This window comes from Eschrichtius robustus, chromosome 16 (assembly GCF_028021215.1).
Source record: "Eschrichtius robustus isolate mEscRob2 chromosome 16, mEscRob2.pri, whole genome shotgun sequence".
In the NCBI taxonomy this organism is placed as follows: Eukaryota; Metazoa; Chordata; class Mammalia; order Artiodactyla; family Eschrichtiidae; genus Eschrichtius; species Eschrichtius robustus.
In genome coordinates this window covers 5,921,429-5,949,061 of record NC_090839.1, presented here as the reverse complement: position 1 = coordinate 5,949,061, position 27,633 = coordinate 5,921,429, and the positions used below count along the sequence as shown (strand labels likewise).

At 53.5% G+C, this 27,633-nt stretch overlaps 1 protein-coding gene across 1 annotated transcript in view; it reads right to left on the bottom strand.

The window, feature by feature from the left end:
* Positions 1–27,633, bottom strand: part of BMP7 (bone morphogenetic protein 7) — an 89,813-nt gene that overhangs the window by 38,725 nt on the left and 23,455 nt on the right. Inside the window, exon 2 of the mRNA XM_068566084.1 lies at positions 18,756–18,948. Within this exon, the coding sequence (XP_068422185.1) occupies positions 18,756–18,948 (193 nt within the window). The remainder of the gene's footprint in view (positions 1–18,755; positions 18,949–27,633) is intronic.

Here is a 27,633-nt window from a genome sequence, read left to right as displayed (position 1 = left end):
CACAACTACTGAGCCCGCATGCCACAACTACTGAGCCCGCACAGCACAACTACAGAAGCCCGCGCGCCTAGAGCCCGTGCTCCACAACAAGAGAAGCCACCGCAATGAGAAGCCCGCGCACCGCAACGAAGAGTAGCCCCCGCTCTCCGCAACTAGAGAAAGCCCGCGTGCAGCAACAAAGACCCAACACAGGCAAAAATAAATAAATAAATAAATTAATTAATTAATTTAAAAAAAAAACTGCCTCCCATGAATAAGACGTCCAAGGGGGGAAAATGACAGGGCTGAAAATCACAAAGGCTCTGTATTCAAGTAAGATCAGGAAGCACCACGTCATCACTGCTTCTTAAGAGATTTCATAATGCACATGTGCTCTTTAAAGGTTCTGAGAAATCCTGCTGCAAAGAAATGTCTCCTCCATCCATGGAGTGTGCTTGCAGAGGCTCTCATACTTGTGTGTGAGAGCAGATCACGGGGGCAGGAGGGGAGAGGGATGAAGTCTGGACCTAAAAATGGGATGCAGCTACCAGCAGGAGGAAACAACCAGGAGGTCTAAGTGGAGCCCAGGATCCTCTTTGTGATGAAGTCGCCGGGGTGGTCCTTGGGTTACACTTTGGGGGGTCAGGGATGTATGCATTACGACACATGGCTTTGGGTCCTAGGAAAGCTGAAATCAAATCCCTGTGGAGTGACCCAGGGCAAGCCAACCTCTGTCCTTCAGGTTCTCTTGTTTGTCATGTGGGGATAACAATGAGGATTGTTCTAAGGATGCATCAGCTGGGATGGTACAGTCGAGGTGCCGGCACAGAGCTGAAGACTCAAGGCTGAAGGCTCCGGGGAGCAGCAGATTCCCTCACAACCACATCGTTCTGACTCTCATTCGAGATGCAATGATCATAGAACAGGTCTGGCGTGGAGACGGCCCACCGAGCCCTACGATACCTGAGAGGCAGGCAGGTGTTCTTGTCCCCTTGCACAGGCGGGAGACTGAGGCTCAGGGAAGCTTACAAATGCTCCCGGGGTGGAGGGAGAGCGGCCACCTGGAGGAACCTCAGAGCCTTCCTTCCACCCTCCTCCTCCCCCACTCCCTCTGTCCCCAGCAGCCGGCTAGGCTGTCAGAACCCCGATTCTGAACAGCTAACTGCCCTGCCCTAAACCCTTTATTAGGTCTTAGGATAAGAAAGCCAAAATTCACTAATGCGTTCCATGATAAGCTAGATGATGTAACTGCCGGTCCAAACTGGGAAACTCTGGGGAGAGGAAGGAGGCACTATTAATTCCAGGTGGGCACATGGGGGCATTTACTCACCCTCCCTATAGGCTCTGGGTGGTCTGGCCCCCCTCCCTCCCCGACACCTCCTCTCACTCCACTGTCCTTCCACCTGCCCCCCAGGGCCAGCCACTCCAGCCTCCTTTTAGGCTGCCATCTATACCAGACTCTGGCCCACTCCAGGCCTTGGTACATGCTGTTCCCACTGCCTGGAAGACTGTTCCCTATCCTTTCGCCTCTGTCGTACCTGGGCATCCTGCAGCTCCTCAGGGAAGCTTCCACTGACACCCTGATGGGGACATCCTCATTATACATCCTCGCAGCCTCTCCTTTCCAGCACTCAGGCTAGAATTTAAATGTGTTCATATGGTTCTTTGGGTTTTCCTCTTTCCCCAACACATTTTAAGCTCCTTATCGGCCAGAACCAGTCCTACTTTGCTCACCTCCGTCGGAGCCCCAGCACCTAGCAAACAACATAGCACATAGTAGGTCTCAAATAGAACACCGCTGAATGAATGTGCTGTTATCTTTGGAGTTTCTATCAGCCAAGGAGGTTTTCTGATGTCACTCTCTGTAGTTTGTGTTATTAAAAAGGAAGAGTGAATGTTTTTTCTAAGGACTCAGGTGCTTCCAGAGATGGATTTGCCTCCAGTGCCCTGGGCCTCAGCCCACCATCCACCCTGTACCCACCGGGAGCCCCCTCCCAGGTCATGGGCACTAGGCTGCCTGGTCACACACACTGGTCCGTCCCCAGGCACCTCCACGCTCCCCACCTTCCACAGGTCCTGGCTAGGTAATCACAGGGTAGCCAAACCTCCCCCAGCCAACCCCCAGCCGGAGGCTGCCCGGCTGCCTGGGCTTCACCTCCTCCATTTCTGTGCCCTCAGCACTCTGTCAAGGTCAGCTCCTTGGTCTGCACCTGTCAGGAGAAACCAAGAGGACGCAGACAGGCAGGGGGCTGCGGCTGGGAAGAAAGTCAATCTCAAATTTACTTTGGGACCCAACTGTTGTTCCTCCTTACTTAAGATCCCAAGGTTTGGGCCCCGGAATTTCCAGAACCCTGGAGACCTGGCATTCTGTTCACCCTGGGTGGGATCCAGACAGAAACCAAACGATGAGACGTGAGCCGCGCTGGGGATTTCAGTGCTCGGAGGTGAAACATAAAGGCCCCCGGGGTCGCCCCAGAACAACCAGGCCTTGTGGGGAGCGCCACGGAACTCTGAGATGGGAAATCCCACGTGGCTGGGCAGCTGCCTGCATCTGGCATCGTGGAGGTGGGCGGGCGAGACGCCGAGGATGGGAGACTCTTCTTTCGAGACTTTCCCCGGTTGCCCCATTTCCTCCAGCCTCCAGCTCCAGACCAAAATAGCACAAGGTAAATGCAGCCTCTTTCACGCACACTCAAGGAATAAACACACCAACACAAACCCAGTTTTTGTGCTGTGTCATCTTTCCTACTTTTTTTTTTAAACAACCACAGGCTGTTTTAAGATTCCAAACCCAGACGAAGAAAAGTTAAGTGAACCAGGCAGACAAGGGAGAAAGGAAATGAACTCAGCAGTGCAGTCTGCAGACAGAAGCAAGTGTCGTGAGCACCATAGTCAAGGTTTTCGAAAACAAAGGCCAGATCCAACTCGATGCAGAGGAGGGAGGGGGTGTCTGAGACTGTGGCTCCTTAAACCGAAGAGTGGCGGCAGGAAGAGGCGAGGCTGAGGACACACCTGCTGTGCCAGGTGCCATAGGTGCCTTACGCTGCTGAACCCCTGACAGCCTACCAGGTGCATACTCTCTCGTCCTCTGTCATATTCTGAGGCCCCCCCAGGAGCAGATCCTGAGTCAAGGACTTGAATGCAAGTGGTTCGTCTGAGAAGTGACCCCAGGAACCACCTGGAGCGGGGCGGGAAGTGAGGCAGGGATGGAAAGAGGCCAAAACACGGAGCTGTGGGCATCTGGGGCTCACACCCGCTGGGCCCCTGGGGCGCTGCGTGAACACAGGTCAGCGTGGTGCTTCCTGGGTGCGAGGAGGCTGGGGTATATACCCACCTGCGATGGAAGGTGAGGGGCTTTGACTCTGCAGTGGGCTGCACACACTCCTGGGGCAGAGAAAGCCCTGGGCAGGAGAGGCCGGTGCTGAGCGGAAGCATCTGGCGTGCAGCGCCAGTCAGCCATTGCAGTGAGGAAGGACGGAGGCCCTGTCCCAGGTCACAGCTGGCGAGGCCAACACGGCAGGAGTTGCCCACCCTTGGAGGCCAGACATGGGCTGCAGGAGAAATTGCAGGGACCCCCCCCCCCACCTCCCACGATGGCCGGTAGGGGTGGGACCTGGGAGAGAAGACCCAGCGCTGAAGGGGAAGCCGGTGGGCGGTCCCTATTCCAGCCCAGGAATCAAGACTATGGGCCTCACAGATTCTTCTCCTAGGAATTCAGGGTCACGGGGAGGCACCTCGATCCGCTGCACATGTAATGCCTGACAAAGCAGGGCTCTAATGGAAAGCGCTGTCCAAGGAGAATTCCCATTTCCTTTCCTTGGACAATGACCGATTCCTTTGGAGGCTGCTCGTTCTAACTCTTAGGCCCACTCGAAAACCTGGCTCACAAACCACCCCACTCCTCCACTTCCCCAGCCTACAGGCCCAACCCTGGAGCCAAAGGTTGAGCCCAAATCCCTAACCTCACGACATCAAGGGGAAATAAGAAGTCTGCTTTTGGACCCAAGTGTCATCTTTAAAGAGTCCCTAACTAGGTTCTGAGGAAGAGCCAAAAAAATTTAAAATCCTCCCCCCTAAAAGGCCCTGATAATCTAGTTTCCGTTCAAGAAGCGAAACCACAGGCTTTGTGCCAGGCACCGGAAGGGGGTGGTGTGCAATGGTCGAAAACCCCAGAGGCCACAGGGTGCTCCAAGCTGAGGACCTAGCAATCCTGATCACCTGCGTCCAGGTTCAGAGGATGCGGGATTCGAGTTGGAGTTTGAAAGAGGTAAGGTTGAGACAGACGAAGCAACAGTGGGAGAGGATTATGTATAAACACTCTGTCAAAAGCTGGTTGAGGGGCTTCCCTGGTGGCGCAGTGGTTAAGAATCCGCCTGCCAATGCAGGGTACCCAGGTTCGAGCCCTGGTCGAGGAAGATCCCACATGCTGCGGAGCAACTAAGTCCGTGCGCCACAACTACTGAAGCCCAAGAGCCACAACTACTGAAGCCCTCACACCACAGCTACTGATGCCTGAGACCCACAACTACTGAAGCCCACGCGCCTAGAGCCCGTGCTCTGCAACAAGAGAAGCCACCGCAATGAGAAGCCCGTGTACCGCAACAAAGAGTAGCCCCCGCTCGCCACAACTAGAGAAAACTTGCACGCAGCAACGAAGACCCAACGCAGCTGAAAATAAATAAATAAATTTATTAAAAAAAAAAAAAAAGCGGGTTGACTGTCAAGGTCATCAGAAACAAGCAGAGCCTAAGAAACCCACAGGCAAGATGTGCCCAAGGAGAAGTGATGACTAAATGTCGTGTGATGTCCTGGATGGGGTCCTGGAGCAGAAGAAAGACACTGGGTACAAACCAAGAAAATCTGGGTCAATTATTGCCTTCAGTTCATAATAATAATGTATCAACATGGGTTCCTTAACTATAGCAAATGCACCAAACTAATGTAAGAGGTTAACAGGGGAGCCCGGGTACAGCGCGTACGGGAGCTCTGTGTGCCATCTAGTCAATGTTTCTGTGAATCTAAACCCATTCTAAAAAGTAAGATCTAGTAATAAAAAGTAAATTATATTTTTCTAAAATCTGGTTTCCAGGGGGGTGGAGGGATTAAACTAGAGTGACAGGACTGAAGAGACAGGGAAAGGAGACCAGCTGGGGGAAAGCAGAGGCCAGAAAACAAGGTATCTCTGGAGAAAAGGGGGGTGTGCGAGAGCCAAGCTGGCTGGACCGTAGGTCGGGTGTGTGTGTGTGTGTGTCCCCATCTGTGTGTGTTGTGTGCCTGTGTGTCTCTGTGTGTGTATACATCTGTATGTGTATCTGTGTATGTTGTGTGCCTGTGTGTCTCTGTGTGTGTATACGTCTGTATGTGTATCTGTGTGTGTTGTGTGCCTGTGTATCTCTCTGTGTGTGTATATGTCTGTATGTGTATCTCTGTGTGTTGCGTGCCTGTGTGTCTCTGTGTGTGTTGTGTGCCTGTGTGTCTCTGTGTGTGTATACGTCTGTATGTGTATCTGTGTGTGTCGTGTGCCTGTGTTTCTGCGTGTGCATACGTCTGTATGTGTATCTCTGTGTGTTGTGTGCCTGTGTGTCTCTGCGTGTGCATACGTCTGTATGTGTATCTGTGTGTGTTGTGTGCCTGTGTTTCTGTGTGTGTATAGTCTGTATGTGTATCTGTGTGTGTTGTGTGCCTGTGTGTCTCTCTGTGTGTGTATATGTCTGTATGTGTATCTCTGTGTGTTGCGTGCCTGTGTGTCTCTGTGTGTGTTGTGTGCCTGTGTGTCTCTGTGTGTGTATACGTCTGTATGTGTATCTGTGTGTGTCGTGTGCCTGTGTGTCTCTGTGTATGTATACGTCTGTGTATCTGTGTGTGTTGTGTGCCTGTGTGCCTCTGTGTGTGTATACGTCTGTATGTGTATCTCTGTGTGTTGTGTGCCTGTGTCTCTGCGTGTGCATACGTCTGTATGTGTATCTGTGTGTGTTGTGTGCCTGTGTTTCTGTGTGTGTATAGTCTGTATGTGTATCTGTGTGTGTTGTGTGCCTGTGTGTCTCTGTGTGTGCTGTGTGCCTGTGTGTCTCTGCGTGTGCATACGTCTGTATGTGTATCTGTGTGTGTTGTGTGCCTGTGTGTCTCTGTGTGTGCTGTGTGCCTGTGTGTCTCTGTGTGTGCATACGTCTGTATGTGTATCTGTGTGTCTCTGTGTGTGTGTGTATACAGGCGGCAGCTGGAGGTGAGGCTGGAGCTGGACTGTGGAAGGTGTGCACCCCTGGACTAAAGCACTGGACTTTCAAGGTACAGATGAGAAGCATTCATATGTGTATAGACAGCAACAGATATCTACACCCAGGTCGCTTGCAGGGCCAGCCTCATGGGCATGTGACCTGGGCAATCACCCAGGGTCCCACACATACAAGGACTCCGTGCTTGGTTTAATGCTCGGCAGTAACTGCGTTGAAATCCTTAATGCATTTTTTTTTTGGCCACGCTGCACGGCATATGGGATCTTACTCTGACCAGGGATCGAACCCGGGGCCCCCTGCAGTGGGAGCGCAGAGTCTTAACCACTGGACCACCAGGGAAGTCCCCCTTAATGCATTTTTCACAAGTAGTCCCACGTTTCCGTTTTGCACTGGGTCTCACAAAGTATGTGACCAGTCCTGGGAGCTTCTTTTTAACAATTAATAATAATAATTACATACTGTATGATTCTAACTGTATGACATTCTGCAAAAAGCCAATTTATGGAGACGGTAAGAAGATCAGTGGTTGCCAGGAGTTGAGGGGAGGGGAAGGATGAACAGGCAGAGCACAGAGGATTTTTAGGGCAGTGAAAATACTCCACATAAAGATACCGTGATGATGGATACATGTCATACACATCTGTCCAAAGCCATAAACTGTACACCAGGAGTCAATCCTGATGTAAACGAGGGACCCTGGGTGATAATGATGTGTCGATGGAGGTTCCTCAGTTGTAACAAATGTACCATCTTGTGTGGGATGTGGATAATGGGGAGGCTGTGCACGTGTGGGGAAGGGGGGCTATAGGGGAAGTCTCTGTACCTTCCCTTCAATTTTGCTGTGAACCTGAAACTGCTCTAAAAAGAATCTTTTTAAAAAAGAAAAATACTAACAAAGACTTCCGGTCCTTACACCAGACTGGCTGGGGTTAAATACACGAATCTGAGTTTTTCTCTTTAAACGTGGTCCCGGGGGTCCCGACAACAGCTCAGCTTGGGCCCTCCCATCCCAGACCATGGGGCCGATGGACGCGTGTGAGCAGGTACGTGGCTGGAGCTCAGTGGGGCTTTAGGGGGAGGATAGCAGTGAGCCAGATGAATGGGAGGCAGGAAGGAGACAGGGTGGGGAGGGGCTCCCCACTCAAGCCTGGGTCAGGGCCAGCAGCACCCCCTCCGGCTCATCCACAAGCGCAGCATCTCAGATGCTTCTGCCTGGGCTCCCCGGCTCCCGGGGGCTTTCCCTCCCAGGCGCCAGCACCCCTTCACCTGTGAACATCCAGGGTGGAAGTGCCCCTCCTCCTCCCCAGGGGTCCCGCAGGGGACATGTGACAACGTCTGGAGACATTTTGGGTTGTCGCACCCTGGCAGTGCCATCTCACGAGCGGAGGCCCGGGAGGACGCTAAACATCCTATAGCGCACAGGGCAGCCCCAAATGTCCATGATGCCAGGTTGAGAAACCTGCCTCAAACAGCGCTGGCGGATGAGGAGGTAGAAGCACTTCAGCTCCTTGACCCGTGAGTGGGGGGAGGGGTACGACTCACCTCCAGAAGTCCCTACAGGACGAGGGAGCCAAAGTCACCTTCCGTGGGACTCTGCCCGGCACCACCCCCTTGCCTGGCTGCCTGTCTTTCCAGGCCCACTTCCCCATGCACCTGCTTTTTCTGGAAACATTTTCTAATCGTGCAGTTTCACACAGTCTTCATCTCAGGGTCTGACTTCAGGGAAGCCTGATCTGAGACCGGTGGCCGGCAGGCTTCACTCGATGGCAGCTTCACTCAACTAGCAGCAGCTGCCTCAGCTAGCGGAGCTGTACTGAGGATTCAGGCCAAGGCCCGGGTAGGCAGGAAGGAGCTCTGTGATCCATTAGCGATGCCTGCCCTGGGTCCCTGAGGGGGTGTGGTGGCATGTTCGCTGGACTGCAGGCCAGGTGTCAGCTTTCCTTCCTCCATTTTCGGAGTGACAAAAGGCAAAGCCTTGGACATTGTGGAGAAAAGAAGAAAATGGTGCTGCTGGGGGCTGGCAACAGGAAGACAAAGGAAGGGCCAGTGTCTGGAAGAGCCTTGAGCATTTACCCAGATGCTGACCTCCAGCCTGAACTTGAAATAACCAAGGGCTTCCTTAACCATGGTTGACTCCTTTAAAACGTCCCTTTCCCGGTGAGCCTGCATTTCCCATCCTTACTGAGTTCACATCTGAGCAGGCACTTTTCTTCCCAGCTACAGATGACCGACTGCTCATGACCAAACTGAAAAATATTAATTCTCTCTGTCTCCTGCCAAAAAGGCTAAAGCAATTACAGGCCCTGATATGAAACACAGATGTTAATACATTTGGAAAAATAGACTCCTATGGACGAGCAGAGGTCCAAGTATGAAGTGCTTTTGGAATTAAAGCTCCGGGATCAAGTTATACAGCCAGCCCCCAATACTGAAGCTCATTCTTCCAAAATTCATTCCAGTGTAGGGAATCCAGGGCCATGGCACACACGCTGACATGTCCCCTACTTGCAGACGAGAACCAATCCACCCTTGGGTACCCACTGGCACACAAGCTCAAAATAGTATAATTATAATCATCACAGGGAAACTTCCCTGGGATTGAAAAGTATTATAATTATGGGCAATTTTCACTTTTTGGAAATTGGGCTCAGATGCTGAGGAAAGGCTGCGAACGAGGCGTTCTCGGGTTTCAGCTCTGGAAGAGAGAACGCATTGGAAGGCTTGCTGGGACTGACGGGCCCAAGGTGGGAGGTGTGGGAAGTGTGAGAGGAGGGCCGGCGCTCCCCCGGCCAGCAGGGACCTGTTTCACACGGCCTCGTACCAGCCCCCATGCTTGGTGCTGAAACTCCTCTGTGCAAGACGCAGCCACAGTTTGTCAAGTCAGGAAGCCCACAGCTAGAAGGGCAGATCCTTCATGTACATGTGTTTTGCTGAGCACCTACTATACGCCAGGTTCCAGGTACTAAGGATACGACAGTGAGCAAAACACACCAGACGCCTGCCCTCATGGAGAGCTCGTCTCTGGCCCTGCTGCTGGGCCACCATCACGGTCACCACAGCTCCCGCTCAGATCTTTGCTGAAGCCCGATGAGGCTTCTGGGGGGCCACGACCCACCCAAGTTCACGCAGCTTCCAAGTGGTGGATTGGGAGGCAAATCCAATTGCCTCCAAAGCCCCTGGTCTTTACCAGCTGTCCACACAGCATCACTGGGGCAAGCGGGGCAGGTCTTCCATCTTCTCAGCCTCAGTTTCCTTGTGCAGAAAATACGTTTCCCTCCTATTACCCGATTCCTAGGATTGCCGTGAAGGGAAAAGGAAATGTGTATCCACCAGCCAAGGAGGAAAACCAGAAGTGACTGGGGACAGATGCAAACTTCCTTTCCTTAACCCTAACCTGCTATGGTGCCTCAGTTTCCTTGTCTGTAAAATGGGGTGGGTGATGGTACCTCCCTCAGGGGGTCGTGATGGGAAGGACAGAGTGCTGCATACCGAGTGCTCTGAACAGTCAGCTTTGTCATCGTCACCGTCAGCAAAGGCAGCCAACTCTCCTCTCAGTTCAGAGAACTGTGATCCAAATGGGAGCGTGTCTATTACCGCGTGAATTCGAAGGCATCTGCCGAATGGACAAGACGTAAAGGAGCGGCCCTTTCTACAAGGCGGGTCTGCAAGGGGACTGACTCACGGGACATTTGGTCTCCTTGACCTTCACGGTCATTAAGCATTAAATCCATATGGAATGATGGGAACAGGGCAGACACAGAAGAAGCTCCTCATAAAGGCCCCTCATGGTCATCATCTGTAATCTCCTCTCCCGAAGAGGCACCTAGGCTGCCATCCGCGCACCTAGGCTGCCATCCGCTCACCTCGGGGAATCCCACACTGGCACTCGCCAGCATCATCCACATCTCACGCACTCCCGGGAGGGGACGCAGGGCAGGAGTCTCCACCCGCACTCAACGGATGACGTGACTCCTGCAAGGTCCCGCAGATCCTCAAAGGAGCAGGAAAGAACAGGGATCAAGTCCACTCTGGGGACTTAAAAAAAACTCAGTGTCAAGGCGATACAGGGACCCGTTACATCAGAATTCTGGGGGTGGGACCCCAGCACCCGAAATTTTACTTAGTGCCTGGTTTTGAACTGCAGGCAGGGTGGGACCTTGGGAGGGTCATTTGACCTCTCTGTGCCCCAACGACCACATCCACGGAACGGGAGAATATAGACGTCTCAAGGTCGTCGTGAGGACTTAGCGTGCATGCAACTTGCAAGCACTTGACGCACAGAGTTTGTCACCACTGACTCCCTGACCACCGCTCGTATCTTCCCTGTGAAGCCAGTTTGGGGATGAATTACGGAAGGAAACAAAAGGCACCAAGATTTTAAAAGCACCAAGGCCCACGATGGCCTTAGTCCGCAGGACAGGAAACCAACGGATATGTGGACATTTGGTCCCGGGCTGCCGAGCAGGGCAGTCCAACTGCGATTTGACTGGCACGACGCGGGCGGGACACAGCAGCTTGCCATCTGGTCAGCCGGGGGGGCCACTGGATGCAGGCTTTTTCCAGAGTGAGCCCGTTGGACACCTGAGTGGATCCCAAGGGGCCCTGGGTCCTGCTGAAGCCGCCCTGTGCTGGGATTTGGAGGGGGCCTGGGGGAAGGCAGCCAGAAGTGCCTGGGTGCCCTGGACCAAGCCGCTCTCCCTGGACCTTCCAGGACATTCCGGCCGTGCCTGGGCAGCCAGTGCTGCCTCCCTGCCCTCTGCGGAGCTGAACCAGAAACTCCCGAGAAAGCAGCTCAAAACCAGAGCTCACGCCCTGGGGCGGAGGTGTAGTGATGCGAGGTGAAAGCCAGGAGACGTGGAACCAGGCACGTAGGCCTTCCGTGGCAGCAGGAAGGCTCCAGGAGATTCCGGAAGCCTTCAGAACCAGAGCCCGCAGGACCTCCACCCTCAGCCTGCCCCTTCCCTGTGCCACTGAGACTCTTAATCAGGGCCTGGACCACACTTGGGGCTCAGTCCGATGGGAGAGAAACAGTGTTCTTGGAGAGACCAAGGCAAGAGGAACCTGGGGGCCTGGGCTAGAAGAAGTCTCTCCCCTTCTGTCTCCTGGGCGCATAAGACGGCCCGCAGAGGAGGGAGGAGAGAGGGCTCAGCCACCTGTTCTCAGCCCTGGCTACACAGAGAACCACCTGGGAGTTCAGAAAATACTGAGGACCAGCCACACCCGAGACCCTGATGTAGCCAGAGTCAGAAAAGCCCCCCCCAGGTGATTCTAATGCACAGCCAAGGCTGAGGACCACAGCTAGGGACTCACAGTCGCCCTGTTTGAGCCTGTTTTCTCCAGGGAAGGAAATCCGTACAAGCAAGAAGCACCAGGGTGCTGCCGTGGCCAGGAACACGAGCCCTGGAGTCAAAGAGACCTGAGGCTGAGTCCCGCCTCTGCCCCATTTGAGCTGTGGGATCTCAGGTAAGTTACTTCCCCTCTGAGCCGGTCTCCACACCTGTAAAATGGGCATATCAAGCCTTCGCAGGATCATTTCCAAGGTCCTCAAGGAAGGTGAAGTGTCCTGGGGTGCAACCACGTCCCTCTGTCCAGACATGCTCACGGTGACTGAAGTCAGATAAAAAGCAGTCTCGTGGGCTTCCCTGGCGGCACGGTGGTTAGGAATCCGCCTGCCAATGCAGGGGACACAGGTTCGAGCCCTGGTCCGGGAAGATCCCACATGCCGCGGAGCAACTAAGCCCGTGCGCCACAACTACTGAGCCTGCGCTCTGGAGCCCACGAGCCACAACTACTGAGTCCGCGTGCTGCAACTACTGAAGCCCGCGCGCCTAGAGCCCGTGCTCCACAACAAGAGAAGCCACCGCAATGAGAAGCTCGCGCACCGCAACAAGGAGGGGCCCCCGCTCGCCGCAGCTAGAGAAAGCCCGCGCGCAGCAACGAAGACCCAACGCAGCCAAAAATAAATAAATTAAATAAATAAATTAAAAAAAAAAAAAAAAAGCAGTCTCGTTACCAAGTCCTTCACCTTTATCTGATGCGACAAAGACCTAGGAAGGGTCCGATGACCCGCCGCCCTGAGGCCGCCCTGGGGCCACCCTGGGGCGTGGGGACCACAATGTCCCCACAGTGGGAGGCCCTGTCCACCCGGCGCCTTCCCACTCGCTTCTGTGCATCGCATCCCCTGGGAGCTTGTCAGAAACACAGAAGCTCAGGCTGCACCCCGGCCACCTGACTTGGAACCTGCGTTTTCTCCTGATGCCGGAGGAGCCATGTCACTGAGCTGAGCTTTTAAAGGGCGAGGATGGCCCTGGGCTCGGGTCAGGGAAGCTCTGGATGAAGCTTGCTTCTCGAGGGAAGGCAGGAGCTGCAGCAGGCGTGCGAGTTCCTGGAGGGTGGGGACACCGGCTGAGGAGAGCCGTGGCATCTCCTCTGTGCGGGGAGCTGGGAGCCCTGAGGCGGGGCTGCTGGCGGGGCTGCAGGTTACAAGGTCCCCACGTGGGCAGCACAGGCACAGCGCTGGCCTCCACCCTCCTCAATGCCCGCGGCTGCCTTGGGGTGAAGGGAACTGGCGAGCAGCCCCTTGGCCCCCCACCCCCTCCGGCCCGTCACGGGGACAGTTCCCTCTTCCTCAGAGTGACTCAGGCTACGGCTGAGCCAATCTTGGCCCCAGAGACCACTGTGAGGTCACCCTCCTGGCAGCCAAGGTCCCTGAGACAGACCAAGGGACAGTTTTTATCCAGCTGTCAACTTCATCTCGACCTTGGCAGTGACTGACTCCCTGCAAGCGGGTTCTGCTGGCCCGCGGGCCCCAGGGTGTCTCACTGACCAGCTGGACCCCCTACCGGTGGGGCAGCGCTGCGGGGGGAAAGCGTGGACCTGCGAGGAGAGGGCCGGGGCGGGGTGAGGCTGGAAAATGCCCAGCCTGAGCTCCACGAATGAAGCCCGTTAGCTTGCAGGATGCCCACCTCAAACTGCCTCATCTGGAGCTGGAACCAGAGTTAGAGCCAAGGGGGACAGAAGTGGGAGCAGCTCCTGGAAGCCGAGCCTCGACTGGCCAGCCCCTGACCCAAGGTTCCGAAAAGGAGGGCAAGACTCCAATCCCTTCGCCGCCCCCCACCCTCCCCAGCAAGGCCACTGGAGCCAAGGCCACCATCCCAGACCTGCCTCTCGGCCCCCGCTCACCCCACAGCCGGCCAAGGGCGGCCTCTCCAGCTGCAAGTGGAGCCCAAAGGCTGTGGAAGGCCTCCAGCTCGGCTCATTATCGGAATTTAATCTGGATTCCAAGAGATCAAGAGGAATCTGTGGCAAGTGGCTGCCACAGGGGGAGTGATGCTGAGGCCGACCCGAAGCCAGCTAAGCCCCGGCACGCCCAGGGCTTTCCTGGGGCTCAGGCAGAGGCTCGCCAGATGTCCCAGCTCCGAGCTCTGCGCAGCTGGGCGGTCGGTGTCGGGGAGGCCGCGGCTCCCTTAGCAGAGGGAGCAGGGGGCCACACAGCAGGGCGGCGGGCGCGGGATCAGGACTCGTCTCGGGGTCAGACGAGCCAAAGGCCTTCTGCTTGAAGAGGATGCGTGGCTCAGGCTGTGGAAATGCAAACAAGCACTCCCCCTCCAAGCCAGCTTAGGCCTCCATCCCCATCAGAAACTGCGAGATTAAGGGATTTAGCATAGAGGGCAAAGGCAGTACCACCACCCAGACCTGGAGCCCTTCCTTTTCCTAAGCAGGTCTCTGCATTCCCAGTGATGGTGGTGGTGATGGTGAGGACGGTGGTGATGGTGAGGATGGTGGTGATGGTGAGGGTGGTGGTGGTGATGGTGAGGGTGGTGGTGGTGATGGTGAGGATGGTGGTGGTGATGGTGAGGGTGGTGGTGGTGATGGTGAGGATGGTGGTGGTGATGGTGAGGACGGTGGTGATGGTGAGGATGGTGGTGATGGTGAGGGTGGTGGTGGTGATGGTGAGGATGGTGGTGGTGATGGTGAGGAGGGTGGTGATGGTGAGGATGGTGGTGATGGTGAGGACGGTGGTGATGGTGAGGATGGTGGTGATGGTGAGGGTGGTGGTGGTGGTGGTGAGGACGGTGGTGATGGTGAGGGTGGTGATGGTGATGGTGGCAGTGATGGTGATGATTCCAATATCTGGTAAACCTTTACTGAGCACTTACTATGTTCTAAGTAAGTATGTTAATTCCCTTTATCCTCACCACAGCCCTGGGAGGTAGATTCAGTTATTATCCCCATTGTATAGAGGAGGAAACTGAGGCTCTGAGGGGTTACTACTTCCCAAGGTCACACTGGTACATAGTGTCGGGATGCGAATCTACACTCTTAAAAGCTGGGTTATCCCATCTGGGGAATAACATAATAGGATCATTTTGCTTCTGGATTCAAAAACAGAACCTACCCAGAAAAAAAATCAGTAATTTTTTGTAAAAAATGTTAACCTTTTAACTCTTGGAGAATGAGGGCCTTGCTTCCTTCTTTCAAGTATAGATAGGGGACTTCCCTGGTGGCGCAGTGGTTAAGAATCCGCCTGCCAAGGCAGGGGACACGGGTTCGGGCCCCGGTCCGGGAAGATCCCACATGCTGTGGTAGCAACGAAGCCCATGCACCACAACTACCGAGCCTGCGCTCTAGAGCCCACGAGACACAACTACTGAAGCCTGTGCGCCTAGAGCCTGTGCTCCGCAAGAGAAGCCGCCGCAATGAGAAGCCCACGCACCGCAACAAAGAGTAGCCCCCGCTCGCCGCAACTAGAGAAAGCACGCGCGCAGCAACGAAGACCCAGCGCAGCCAAAAATAAATAAATAAATAAATTAATTAATTAATTAATTAAAAAAAAAAAGTATAGATAGGAAGTTTAGAAATCTAAAGCAAACAGCCCCTTCCTGCCCGCCTGCTGCCTCTCGGTCCACTCTCTGCTCTGCCTTATGCTTTGCACCTGCCATGTCCTCCTGCGTCTCCTCCTCTGTTTGAAATGTGACCTCCTTGAGGGCTCGGACTGGGGTCTGGTCATGTCCACCATCGCCCAGCACGGCAGGTACTCAAACATCTGCTGAGGGGGGACTCGGTCTCCCAGCAAAGCCCAAAGCCCCCTGAGGCAGGAATTCCCAACGCTGGCCTGAGCGTCCCCAGAGATGGCCTGTGGCCAAGCTGCTCTTCGGGGCACCCTGCCACGCCAGCCACAGAGCCACTGACAGCTGTCCTGTCCCTCTTCCAACCACAGTGACTCAGGCCTTCTCCCCTCCCAGGGCCTCTGGATCCACCCCATGGAGCTAAGGCAGGGCCGAGGAGGCAGCCACTTCAAACCGCTACGGGACCAGTGCCCACGAAGTCAGCAGGTTGACATAGGCAGGAGGATGAGGAGCTGCCGGCAGGCGCCAGGGAAGCCGAAGGCTTGTGTTTCTTCTAAGTGAGGACCCAGTGGCTCACACCCACCCCAACATCATCACCTCCCTTCTGTCCTTCTAACAAACATGCCTGTCTCCACCTTAGGACGGTGGCCCTTGCGGTTCCCCTGAGATACTCTCCCCGCGCCCCATTTCAGATCTCTCTAGCCCTTCAAATACCCCCAGCTCAACAGGCCGTCAAGGACCACCAGTCACCTTATCTGGCCAGTGGGCCTATTTATTTGCTTATTTGTTGACTGCCCGTCTTCACTCCCCGTTATGGATGGAATTGTATCTCCTACAAAGATGCGCTCAAGTCTACCACCGGTGTCTCTGAATGTGACCTTATTTGGAATTAGGGTCTTTATGAATACAATTAGTTAAGTAATGAAAAGTCATGCTGGAGCAGGGCGGCCCCTAAGCCAAGATGACTGGTCTCCTTATCAGAAGAGGAGAGAGGCAGACAGAGAGGATGCCAGAGCCGTGTGACAACGGAGGTGGAGATCCGAGCGCCGCAGCTGAGCGCCAGGAACGCAATCGACGGCCAGCGCCAGAAGCTGGAAGAGGCAGGAAGGATCCTCCCCTGCAAATTTCAGAAGGGACACAGCCCTGCTGACACCCTGATTTCAGACTTCCGGCCCCCAGCACTGTGAGAGAGCACATTTCTGTTGTTTCAAGCCACCCAGTGTGTGGTGCTTCGTGAGGGCAGGAAACCAGTACACCCCTCACACAGAGTTGAGACGAGGTCCCTGCCCCCGCGACCCGGGCTGGTTTATGCCAGCGGTTTAGCAGCAGTGGTTGAATAAGCAGATGGCTGGGCTCCCACGGGTCTCTCCAAATGCAGTGGCCTCTGCGCAGCCCACCCGCACCGCCAGGGAGGCACGTGCACGCCAGGCCCGTCTCGCCCGTTGCCGGGTCTCCGCCGCTCTTCCCAGCGCGCGGAGTGGAGCGGGCGCGCACGGCAGGCGTGGGGCCGAGGGGTGGGGTGCCCCTCGCGTCAAGGGCGGGGCCTGAGGATGCTCTAGTCACGAAGCAAGCGCCCACGCACGTGAGGGCGGGGCCCACATCAGCCGCATCCCAGCTGACCCCAGAGACCACCGGCCAGGCAGGGCGAATGCCTTCCTGCGTGGAGAACTTGGGGGAAGAGCTGCACAGGTGACACCAGGCCACCCTCCCTGTCCTGCTCAGCCAAAGCCCATCGGGGCAGCTACATTCCTGAGGTTAAACCTCTGGATGGAGGTTTCTGAGGCAGGTTTGGGGAGCCTGCCAGGAGGCCCTGGGGTGTGAGCAGGGCTTGGCTTTTGCACAAGTGGACCGATGGAGTGCTACTGACAAATAGCCTCTGGGTACCTGCCTCGCCCCCAGTTAGTCAGCCTTCACGAGAAAAAAGTCAAACATGTGCTCTTGTTCAAGAGTCCCGGGGGATCTGTCAGAGTACAGAGCAAACATATGTTACCCTGGGGGACTGAACTCAATGCTTCTTATTGAAATTGGGTGTGGGGGCCAGGGTCCAGCCCACCAGGGTGAAGTGGGGCACCTGAGTTCCTTTAGTAAGATTTGGAGGTGATTGCCAAGGCTGCCTGCTGCCCGCCCCCCCCCCCCCGAGCCACACCCACATTCTAGAAAGGTACCATCCCCTCAGGGAGGGTCTGCCATCGTCTCTAGCAGGGGAGCAGTACAGGGCAGTGCCTTCAAGCGGGGGCTCTAAAATGCAAATTGAATCCACACTGAGATGCCATGTGTCACCCATCAGACAGACTAAGATCAAAACAGTTCGATAAGAGCCCATGCTGGGGAACACATGGGGCCACAGGCCGCCTCTGTGTGGCTGGCAGAAGTATAAATTGACATAAGCTCCAAAGGGAGCAGTTCAGCAAAATCTATCAGAGTCACCAATGTATGTGCCCCCGGACCCCACAATTCTATTTCTAGAACTATATCCGACTGATAGACAAGCACATGTGTTATCCGCCCCACCCACACCGTCTATGATTCGGAAAAATTGAGAATCCACATTGTGCACGCAGGAAACTGGCTAAATACCTTCGAGCACAACCCACACGATTGGAGACGTGTGGTGATGAAAGGAACAAGGATGCCCCCTGGGAAGGGACATGGAAAGATGGTCAAGGTTTACCGTCAAGATTGTCAAGGTTTAGTGATAGAAGTAGGTGCAGGAGAGACCCTATGACGAGATACCATTTGGAAAAGATTTAAATGCACACATATATTTGCTGATTTGAGACAACGCAAGAAACTGGGGGCAGAGGCAGCTGACGAAGGCAAAACACTGGAAACGCTCAAGAAAAGCTTGGTTTTCTTAGTATTTAAGATGACCTTCCAAATGACAGTGCTGGCCAACCCAGGTGCTGAGAGTCGCTATGTCCCCAAATGTGCTACGAGGTCCCCTTTGCCGCTGAAGACGCTAGGACAGCCCAGCAGAAGGGGGCGTCCACACCACCTTTCTTCCGTTATGAGGAGTGGCAGGTGGTGCGGGTGGGAGTAAAAGTCCAACAGCCCGCGATGTCCAAAAACCCAGCCACCAGGCGGCACCACCTCGGGACTGCAGGATGTCCCTGTTAGAAGTTCCAGCCCATTCTCTTAGCCTTCTCACCTCTCAGAGGACTTTGAAACGAAACGGAAGGGTCTCAAGAAATTAAAGTCCTTCAACACAAGCTTTTGGTTCCTGACCTCAAGATTCCTGGAAGGCTGAGAGTTCTCTACCTGTTTATTTTTGATTTGGGGATTTTTATCCCCTAGCATTTTATTACAAATGGCCACTTTCATTGGTGGCCTGACATCACATGCTGGGTTTCAGTGATGAATGGGAGAGAGGCAGACCGTCAAAAACGCTTCTTCCTCTTCCTCGTCCCCCTAAACACAGGCTGACCCAGGCTACCCATCATTACCCACGGGGGCCACCCCATCCCAGGCTCACCTGGCTGTCCCCTATTCCTAACTCGATCTGCTGACGGTGATAGTTTTAAGAGGTGGAGACATACACCATCTCTAAAAAAAGATTCTCCATCCAGGGCCTGGCACGTGGCCGGTGCTCCACGGGGGGAGCAGTCATGACCAGTCCGGTCGCATCCTCTAGCCACCAGCTCCTCTGTAGCTGAAGAAGCTCAGGACCTCTCCCAGGCACCAGTACAGCACCCACCTGCCCAAGTGCTCCTGCAGCACCTGGTAAACGCTGATCCGGAATGTCTCGTTAGCGAAGTGTTCCCGGATGTGGTCCTTGTAGATCCGGAATTCGGCTGCAGTCACCGCTTCCCCTTCTGGGATCTTGGAAAGATCAAACCGGAACTCCCGGTGGTGGTAGCGTGGGTGGAAGAACTCTTTGTCGTGTTCCACTGGAAAGGGGAGAAAACACACATCGGCACCAAAAGCTCATTAGTGACCGGGTTTCACTCTCCCAGCTCAGCGTCCAAGCATCTTGCCTAAGCTCGTTAGAGACCTGCCCAGAGCCGGTGACCCCTGGTGATGACTGCCCGTTCCAGGCTGATCTGCAGCAGACTACAGGTCACAGGCTCAGACCCTTGGTCACCCAGGTGGGTCCAGGTGGTCACCTTGGACAGCAAGAACAAGGAACTCTGCATCAACTTGCTGGGGAGAGTGGGGTACCGACCAAGTCATCCCAGAGGCCCTGGACAGGCTTGGGTTCCGGGGACTCAGGCCTGGGCTCAAATCCGGACTCAGCCACTACCTAGCTGGGTGGGCTTGGACAAGTGCCAGGTAAGCTATCCGGACCTCAATTTCCTTATCTGAAAAATGGGAATAATAATCCTCCTTCACGGGTTGTTGTGAGAGTTAAGTGATCTAATTCACATAAATAGTTTAACCACTGGAAGGGCTGGATAGCTGTGAGCTACAGTGTAAACATCAACCTTACTATGCCTGTCATGGGTTACCTTAGGCCAGTGGTACTCAGCCCTGGCTGCCTGTGAGAATCACCATGGGAACGTGGAGAAAACATTGATGCCCTAGCACGGTGGGGGCTGGTAAATGTTTAATAACTGGCTCTCTAGGACCCGATCTGTAGTGTTGGCCAATTTTCATCTTGGAAGATTTCAAGCTACCAAAGTGAAGTCACGGAGGACAGAGATGGCAGACTGGCACAAAGTGGGCTCCAGCACCCTGCCCCTCTCGGAACCAAATGAATCATTATCTTTGGGGAAGGGGCCCAGAAACCTGCACTTTTTAAAGCACCCCAGATGTCTCTAATAGCAGCCAGGGTTTACAAGCACAGCCTTAGACAAAAAGCAGAAAAAGAGGTGAATGGCAGCGTCTTGGCAGGGAGAGTGGGGGGGTTCGGGAAAGGACTTCAGGACAAAATAAAGGGACCAAGCTCTTCTCCCTTATACTGGCAGTGATACTAGACTAAGCCATTATGTCCACTTCGTAGACGGCGAACACCAAGATGGATAAAAGTCCAAGAACAATGCTTCTGGGAGTGGGCCCCTGGTTCGCAAGGATCATGCATCCTTTGGACTAACACGGAGCAGCAGTGAAGGTGAGCCTCATCGATGTTGCAAAGATGCAGGGCGGCCAAGCCCAGGTGGGCCTGCAGCATCTGCAGATACCCTTCATTTCCTGGGAGCCACAGCCCAATCTCCACTTCCTGCCTCGGGGGTGGGGAACCAGAGAGACAGGGAGGGAGAGTGGAACCAGCTTGGCCGGAAGGGAGGAGAAACATGACCAGCGAGCTTCAGCTTTCCGAGCTTGAAAGCCCTCAGGCTGGGTGGGTTAGGGCCGCCACAGGTACAAGCAGGACGTGAATGCGTGAGTGCCTTTGAGGAAGGAGGTTCACAGCACCGGCAGCCCAAAGGCCCTTTAAAAACCAAAAATCTGTTTTAAACCTTAATAATATGACTGGCCCAGGGCACTTCCACTTTGATTTATGGAGAAGATGAGGATGCAGGGTCTACTGTGGCAGCCTCTACGAAGTGCCACCCACTGGGGATCAAGTGAGCCTCGGGAGGGGACCCCAGGGTAAGGGGGCCTCTGTCACTAGGGAGATGCCCCGGGCCGGTCTTGGTCACCCTTCCGGCTCATTCAGCCCTCACGTCACCCTAGGAGGAGAGCACAATGCCGCGCTGGTAGGGGTAGGGGTGCACCTGAGACCCAAGAGGCGTGGTGTGGCCTCCCAGGGTCGGGGAGCTGGGACTCAAACCGGGGTACCACCCAACCCGAGGCCTTAACCACACATCTCAGTGGCAGTGCTGACGGCTCAGCAAGGGGAGTTCCTTGGCTTGTCTGTCAGAACGTTTTCACTGCATTACAACGTACGTGTTGTACGTGCACAACCACAGGGGTGCAGTTCAGTGAACTGTCACAGTGAACCCACCGTGGAACCTTCTCCCAGATCAGGAAACAGAACATCAGCAGCGCCCCCTTCCTCTCCCCCAACTTCTCAAACCAGAGGTCAGTTTTGCTTGTTTCTGAACATTATAAACAGGGGATGATACAGTATCTATTCTTCTGTGTCAGGCTTCTTTCACTCAACAGCGTTTGTGCGATTCATCCATGTTGCTGTGGACGTCCATTCCTCTTCGTTGCTGTATGATATTCCACACTTCGGTTACAGCCCTGTTCACGGATCCTCCCTACAGGACACGGGCGTTTGCGTAGTTTCCAGTGCGGGGCTCTGAGAGCAGTGCCGCTGGGCACACGCGGGCACCCGTGTTTCCGGGGGGCGGGCACACCCAGAAGTGGAGTTGGGCGTGTTCGCTGTCGCGCCCGAGCACTTCTATGTGCGGGGGGCGGGGGTGACGGAAGAAGGCAAGTCTGTCCTGCCAAAGACGTGGGCACAGTCTGGGGGTGACTCCTGTTCTCCTCAGGCAGTTTTCTGCAGGGGACTCTGGGTGGGGGGCTGAGGGGAGGCGACGACTCCTGGAGAGAATCCCTGCGCCCCAGCGAGCAGCCGGAGGGTGCACCCCCCTGCCCCCCCAAGCTCGCTCGCAGTGAACTCAGCCGCGTCGCCCCCAGCCCCAGCCCCCCACCCAAGCCAAGGTCACCAGAGACCTCCCACAACCAAATGGAAAGGACACCCTATGGTCACCATTTTGCTGGACCTCCAGGTAGCAGCAGTCAACATGTGGCTCTTCCAGCCTCGGCAAACCTTGCCTTCCTGCAGTTCCCTTCACTGTGAACATTTAGCTGTCTCCCGCCCACCCCACCCCATCCTTCTGGCCACTCCTTGAAACATCCCCTTCGATATTTCCATTTACAGGAGTTGACATGCAGCTAGGGAACATCAGGAGTGGCCCCCCATGCTGACAGACTACACAGACACAGTCTCCATTTCCAACCGTCTTCCCTTCTCCCCCAGCGGAGCCAAACCCCCAAAGGCCAGAAAGAACCCCTGAGGTGTGCGATGCTTCAATATTCAGCGAGCAAGCCTGCTTCGTGCCATTGTGCACAGGAGCCTCGGGCACAGTGCCTGGGACTCAGCGATACCCCGACAGACCCCGGTCCCCCTGCTCCCAGCGCGGGGACAGACCACGCCTCACCACAGCTCCTCCTGGCAAACACAGCCATCAACCCAAGCAGAGAATGGGGCAGTGGACCCCCCAATTTACAAATGAAGATGGCTGAAGAACCCAGAAGTGCCAAAAAGGCACGTGCTCCGTGACGGTTCTCGCATTGAGCACTCTTGGCCGTCACGTGATGGATCCAGGAGAGGCAGGATTGAGCCCCATTTGACAGATGAGGAAACTGAAGCTCAGGGAGGAAAGGTAACTTGCCCAAGGTCACAAGTTAGGTGAGTGCCTGAGCTCCGAAACCCCACTCCTGACCCTTACACTACCTGGAGCCGGGTGGCCTGAGTTCAGATCTCAGCTGTGTGCTGCTTGTGGTCTTGGCCCAGTTACTTAACCTCTGTGCGTGTCCCCTTCCTCCAGGGATGTAACACTGGTCCTTTCTCATAGGGAAGATCACAGGAGGCGGCACTTACAACAGTGCCTGGCAAATGGGAAGTAATTTGTATTGGTCATTTTTACAGGGCCTCTCAAACAATGAGCTGTAAGAGTGACAATCAGTACAGAAAAAATAATATGTGCATGTGGGTATTTACATAGTTCAGCTATGATAACTTTATTTGAAAAAAATTACAATAGATCAAACAGAAAAGAAATGTTTGGATAAGCATGACATTAACACAGGTACAATCACTAAAGTCACAGGCAATGAAGAAAGAAAACACTGATATATAATCACAAATACAGTTTGCTGCAGCAGGTGTAACTTTTTTTAACGTGTAAGATAAAACATATCTTAACTGCTAAGACAGTTAAGATATCAGGGTTATAAGGTTTCTTTTTTAAAAAAAGATAAATGGATAAAGTGTCCCACTAAATTTCTTGCAAACATTTACAGGCTCTTTGGCATGGCTTCCTAAGTGAATTTCTTTCATTAATCATTTTAAGACAATGAGAGGCATGAACCATGTCATTATTCTGTTCTTCCCGAAACCTACATAATCTTGTGATTTATCAAAGAAAAAACAGTCATTTTTTAAAAGAAGAGCAGCGACTAATTCAAAGTTCAAAGCAAATCCCAAATCTCCTCTTCCCAAGGTTTCCATTTTATATGGAAACCGCTCCACCGTGTGGAATCTACAACATTCCAGTCTCAGGGATCAAGATGGCTTAACAGTCACCACTAAAGCAGATGGAAACATGCATGTATTTTAGGGAGAAAACTGTCTTCACACTTTGTTGTTAAATTACTGTAGTTGATTACCCAAGACCCGAGTTTTAAAATAAATGCCTAGAGTTGATCTCTCCCTGAGCCCATTAAGAAAAGCAACCTAAGGAAACCCAGAACCTAGGAAACCAGCTTTTTCTCCCACTGCCCTTTATATTCTAGAACACCGCTGACTGAGAGAACGCACAGGAATGAACAAAGGACTTCCATCTTCAAAAGATTAAAGAAGTCCCAACCCCTGAGACCAAAAGCTAAGTCCAAAGAAAATAGATTCCAGAAAAACCATCCTGACAGCAACCAGCTTCACGACTGTCCCCAAAGCCGATTCTGGTGTCCTTCTTTTACAAAAGCCTGAAATAATAACCCCAAAGCTGGCCCTGGGAGGGCAAATTTTGGGCTGGAGGGTGCCAGTAAAGCGTAGAGGCAGGTGGAACAGGAGGCCACTGACCTGGGTATCCCCTCTCATGACCCTCTGACATGTCAGGCAAGACCTCTGCCCCACATACAGGTCAAGCCTGATCCCCAAGCATCACCCAAGAGCGTTTGCCTCCTCTAAGCACCTAGGGTTTCTCTTCCCATTTACAGTCACACGATATGTACAAGTGTGCCCCTCACTAAGTTAGGGTCCTCTGCACAAGTGGATTACGATAACCAAAGGCAGCTTGCCATGCAGACTTGCAGAGGGCAGCAGGCATTTAAAGGGTATCTAAGTGGGGCTTCCCTGGTGGCGCAGTGGTTAAGAATCCGCCTGCCAGTGCAGGGGGCACGGGTTCGAGCCCTGGTCCGGGAAGACCCCACATGCCGCGGAGCAACTAAGCCTGTGAGCCACAACGACTGAGCCCACGTGCTGCAACTACTGAAGCCCGCGCGCCTAGAGCCTGTGCTCCGCAGCAATGAGAAGCCCGCACACCGCAACAAAGAGTAGCCCCTGCTCTCCACAACTAGAGAAAGCCCGCGAGCGGCAACGAAGACCCAACGCGGCCAAAAATAAATAAAATTTAAAAATAAATAAATAAAGGGTACCTAAGTGGAGGTTTCCAGAGCCATGCTTTACAGAACTGTATTTAACACCCTAAAAATTAGGGGTATGCCCCCCCCCCGATATACACATACTGATGGGCATACGTAATAATACACAAAGATAAATGAATACAATGAATTCTTATACACGTGAGAAAAGAGACATAGAAGATGCAATATTTCTCCTGCTCCCTAAGGGTTCATTTCGTGCTGAGACACAGCTCACTGTGATGGCACCAGTAGGTGCCACGTTCACGCCACTCCTTCTCTTGGAGAGCTTCATCGTGGCTCTTGCAATCAAGCCAAATGGTCCCAAGGGAGCCACCATCTTGTCCCATGACCTACTTCTCCAGAGTTGAGGGATGGGAGGGAAAAAGCCCCAAGCTGGGCCAAACACAAGGTATCTTTTATTTTTACTGGTACCTGGTGGGAAAGAGCCCCGTTGGTTTTCTCTGCCTTAAACCCTAAGGATGTAATGTGGCACTCTGGGCAGCCACATACCACCACCGTGCAGAGAAAGCTGGTCGGTGAGAAAGAAGATTCCAGGCAAGGAGGACAGAGCTCAGAATTAAGGGGGAAGCCTTCCAGGCTCGATCCCCTGGCCTGGTGGTCCCCGTCCTTCCTGAAGTTTGAGGTTTCAGTTCTTCTAATTTGTGATTCACGTGGAGACCCTTCAGACAAGTCCCGTGTAAGCTATTTAGAGTCAGGTCGCTGTCCTTTGCAACCAAGGCAGTTCTGAGCAAAACAACTGAGCCCAATTATATACACACCCAGAAATGGATGGGCAGGAAACACACCCAGGTAATAGTGGGGATGTCCAGGTGACCATTTGCCGTGAAAGCTGCTTTCTTCGGACGTGGATAATTTCCAAGTATAAGATGACCCCTTGACCGAGCTCTGGGAACGGGGGCAGTGACGTCTCGATCATGAGCCTCCAGTGCCCCGCACAGCCTGATGCTTAGTAGGGCTCCATTAGTCTACTGGATTCAATATATTACTTCGTGTAATCCTCTTCTAGTCTTTAAGTCAACTATTTTATTGATAACATACATGCAGTAAAGCACACAGATCCTACGTGTTCATGAAGTTTGGTGAAATTTCTCAATGCAAACGCACCCAGAGCAGGACACGGCACATTCGCTACTAGCACCAAAGACACCCCCCCGGGCCCCTCCCAAACACCAGGCCCTTGCTCATCCCCAAAGGTGACCACCATCCGGACACCCGACACCACAGACTCACTCTGCCTGCCTGGGGCTTCCCCTTCTGCCTCTGCTTCCTTCACTTAACTGTGTCCGCGCGCACCCTCTGTGGCTCTGCGGAGTAGTAATTCACTCATTTCCACTGCTGTATTGGACCCCATTGTATGAATAGGCCACTGCTGATTTTTCTATGGGCATTTGGGGAGTTTCCAGTTTGGGACTATTACAAATCGGGCTACAATGAACATCCTTCCTTTTGGTGAACACAATTCTATTGGGTAAACACCCTGAAGCAGGATTGGGAATGGACGGAAGTCAAAGATTGGTCAAGGGCAAGCATTTTGAAGAGAGGGAAATCGAGAAGGGCTACCCAGTGCCGGCTAGGAATGCCTCATGGGCAATAATGCCAGTGGTGGATAAAAGCACAGGAGCAAGAACTCCACAGGTGAAGTAGGAGGGAAGAAAACACGTGTAGATGCAGAAAGCTAAACTTGAGGTGACCTGTGGGAAATCCAAGTGGGAAATTTGACTGGGCAGTTGAATGTCCAATTGGGGGCTGTTGAATTGCACTTACGCATCTAGTTTTGTGGGAAAAATGCACATCCAATGAGAAAGATGAGCACCGCCTCGGACCACTACTTGGGGGGCTGTGTGGGAGATGGAAAACACGGCCACCGCAAGACCTCGGTCCAGGGGAAGGAGCAGGCCCAGAGACAGGCAAGATAAGATGACCAGATGGTAGCCAGACTCAGATAACAGGGATAGGGAGACCACGCACGGGATTTGATCGTCGGCTGCTTACAGACCCCAGGAAGTGGTAACGGTGGAGACAGCCGTGCAGAAAAGGCAAAGAGAGCAAGACCATGGCCAGCTGCAGAGGACAGAACATTTGCATCGTGGAGGGGGGACTGTCAGCCCGTACAAAGCTGCCTTCATTCCCTCCTTGAGCCGGTCTCCCGGCCAGGGCTAGGAAGACCTGATAAATAGTAGTAAGCAAGTTAATGGCCCAGCTGTTCCTTCCAAAATTTCATGGTTTTTAGAAAAAGCTTAGTTAACTTTCCAGACTATGCGGTCCTCTCACTGTCCCCAAAAGACGCCGCCAAACTATGAGAGAGGACTAAATATTTTATAAGCAAAGTGACGCTTTCCAAGTAAAAACTGCAAGTCCAGCATTAGAAGTCTGCTCTTTACGCAGCGTCCGGTTTCCCTGAGCTCAGACTGGACCACGAGCGCCAGTTACGGGCTGGGGGCAGACCCCTGAACGCCTTTCACGAGGCTCCGAGAACCAACCAAAGTCCAAAATATAACCAGAAACTAGAGCTGAGTTTTCAAAGACCCTTGACTTCTTAGGATCCTGTGGCCCAGCATCCCCCCACCCTGATTTCACTCTGAAACTTTCACCCCAGGCTCCTTCCTGTCCTACGGGGATACAATTCATCCAGAAGGTTCTGGCACACGCCAGAATGCACTGGAGCTGATGTTACCAAGGCTGCTGTCACTCGGCGATTTATGGCTCTGCAGCTTCAGGGATGTGAAATTTGATGATGGCTCTTCATTCATTCCAAGATTTACACGGCAAGATTAAGGAGCTTGAAAAAGCCGCCAGAGGCATGCCATAAATTGGGAGTCCTAGAGAACTGAAGAGACATACCAACGACCCTAACAGGAAAATGTTCTCTTAATAACATGAGCGTTGATACACTGTGCTGCTCTTACAGAAGAAGGGAGACGGTCCTAAATATAGAGAAGAGGAAAACTGCATCAAAGTCTAACATGATAAACACTGCCAAGAAAATATTTCGGTGTCTCCTCACCCCCACTGTATTCATTCTACAAGTACTTCTTGACCGCCCGCTCTGGGGGAAAGAGCCCTCTCTTGACCTGCTAGAGGCGAGAGGTGGATAAAAGCTCACTTGGATTGCAGCTCTGTCACCTACCCAACCCCTGAGCTAGGTAACAGCCACCATTTTTTAATTTTTATTTTTAATTGTGGTAAAAATACACACAACATAAAATCTGCCATCTTAACCATTTTAAAGTGTACAGTTCAGTCGCGTTAAGTCCATTCACAAGGCTGTGCAAGCAATACGCAGAACTCTTTTACTCTTG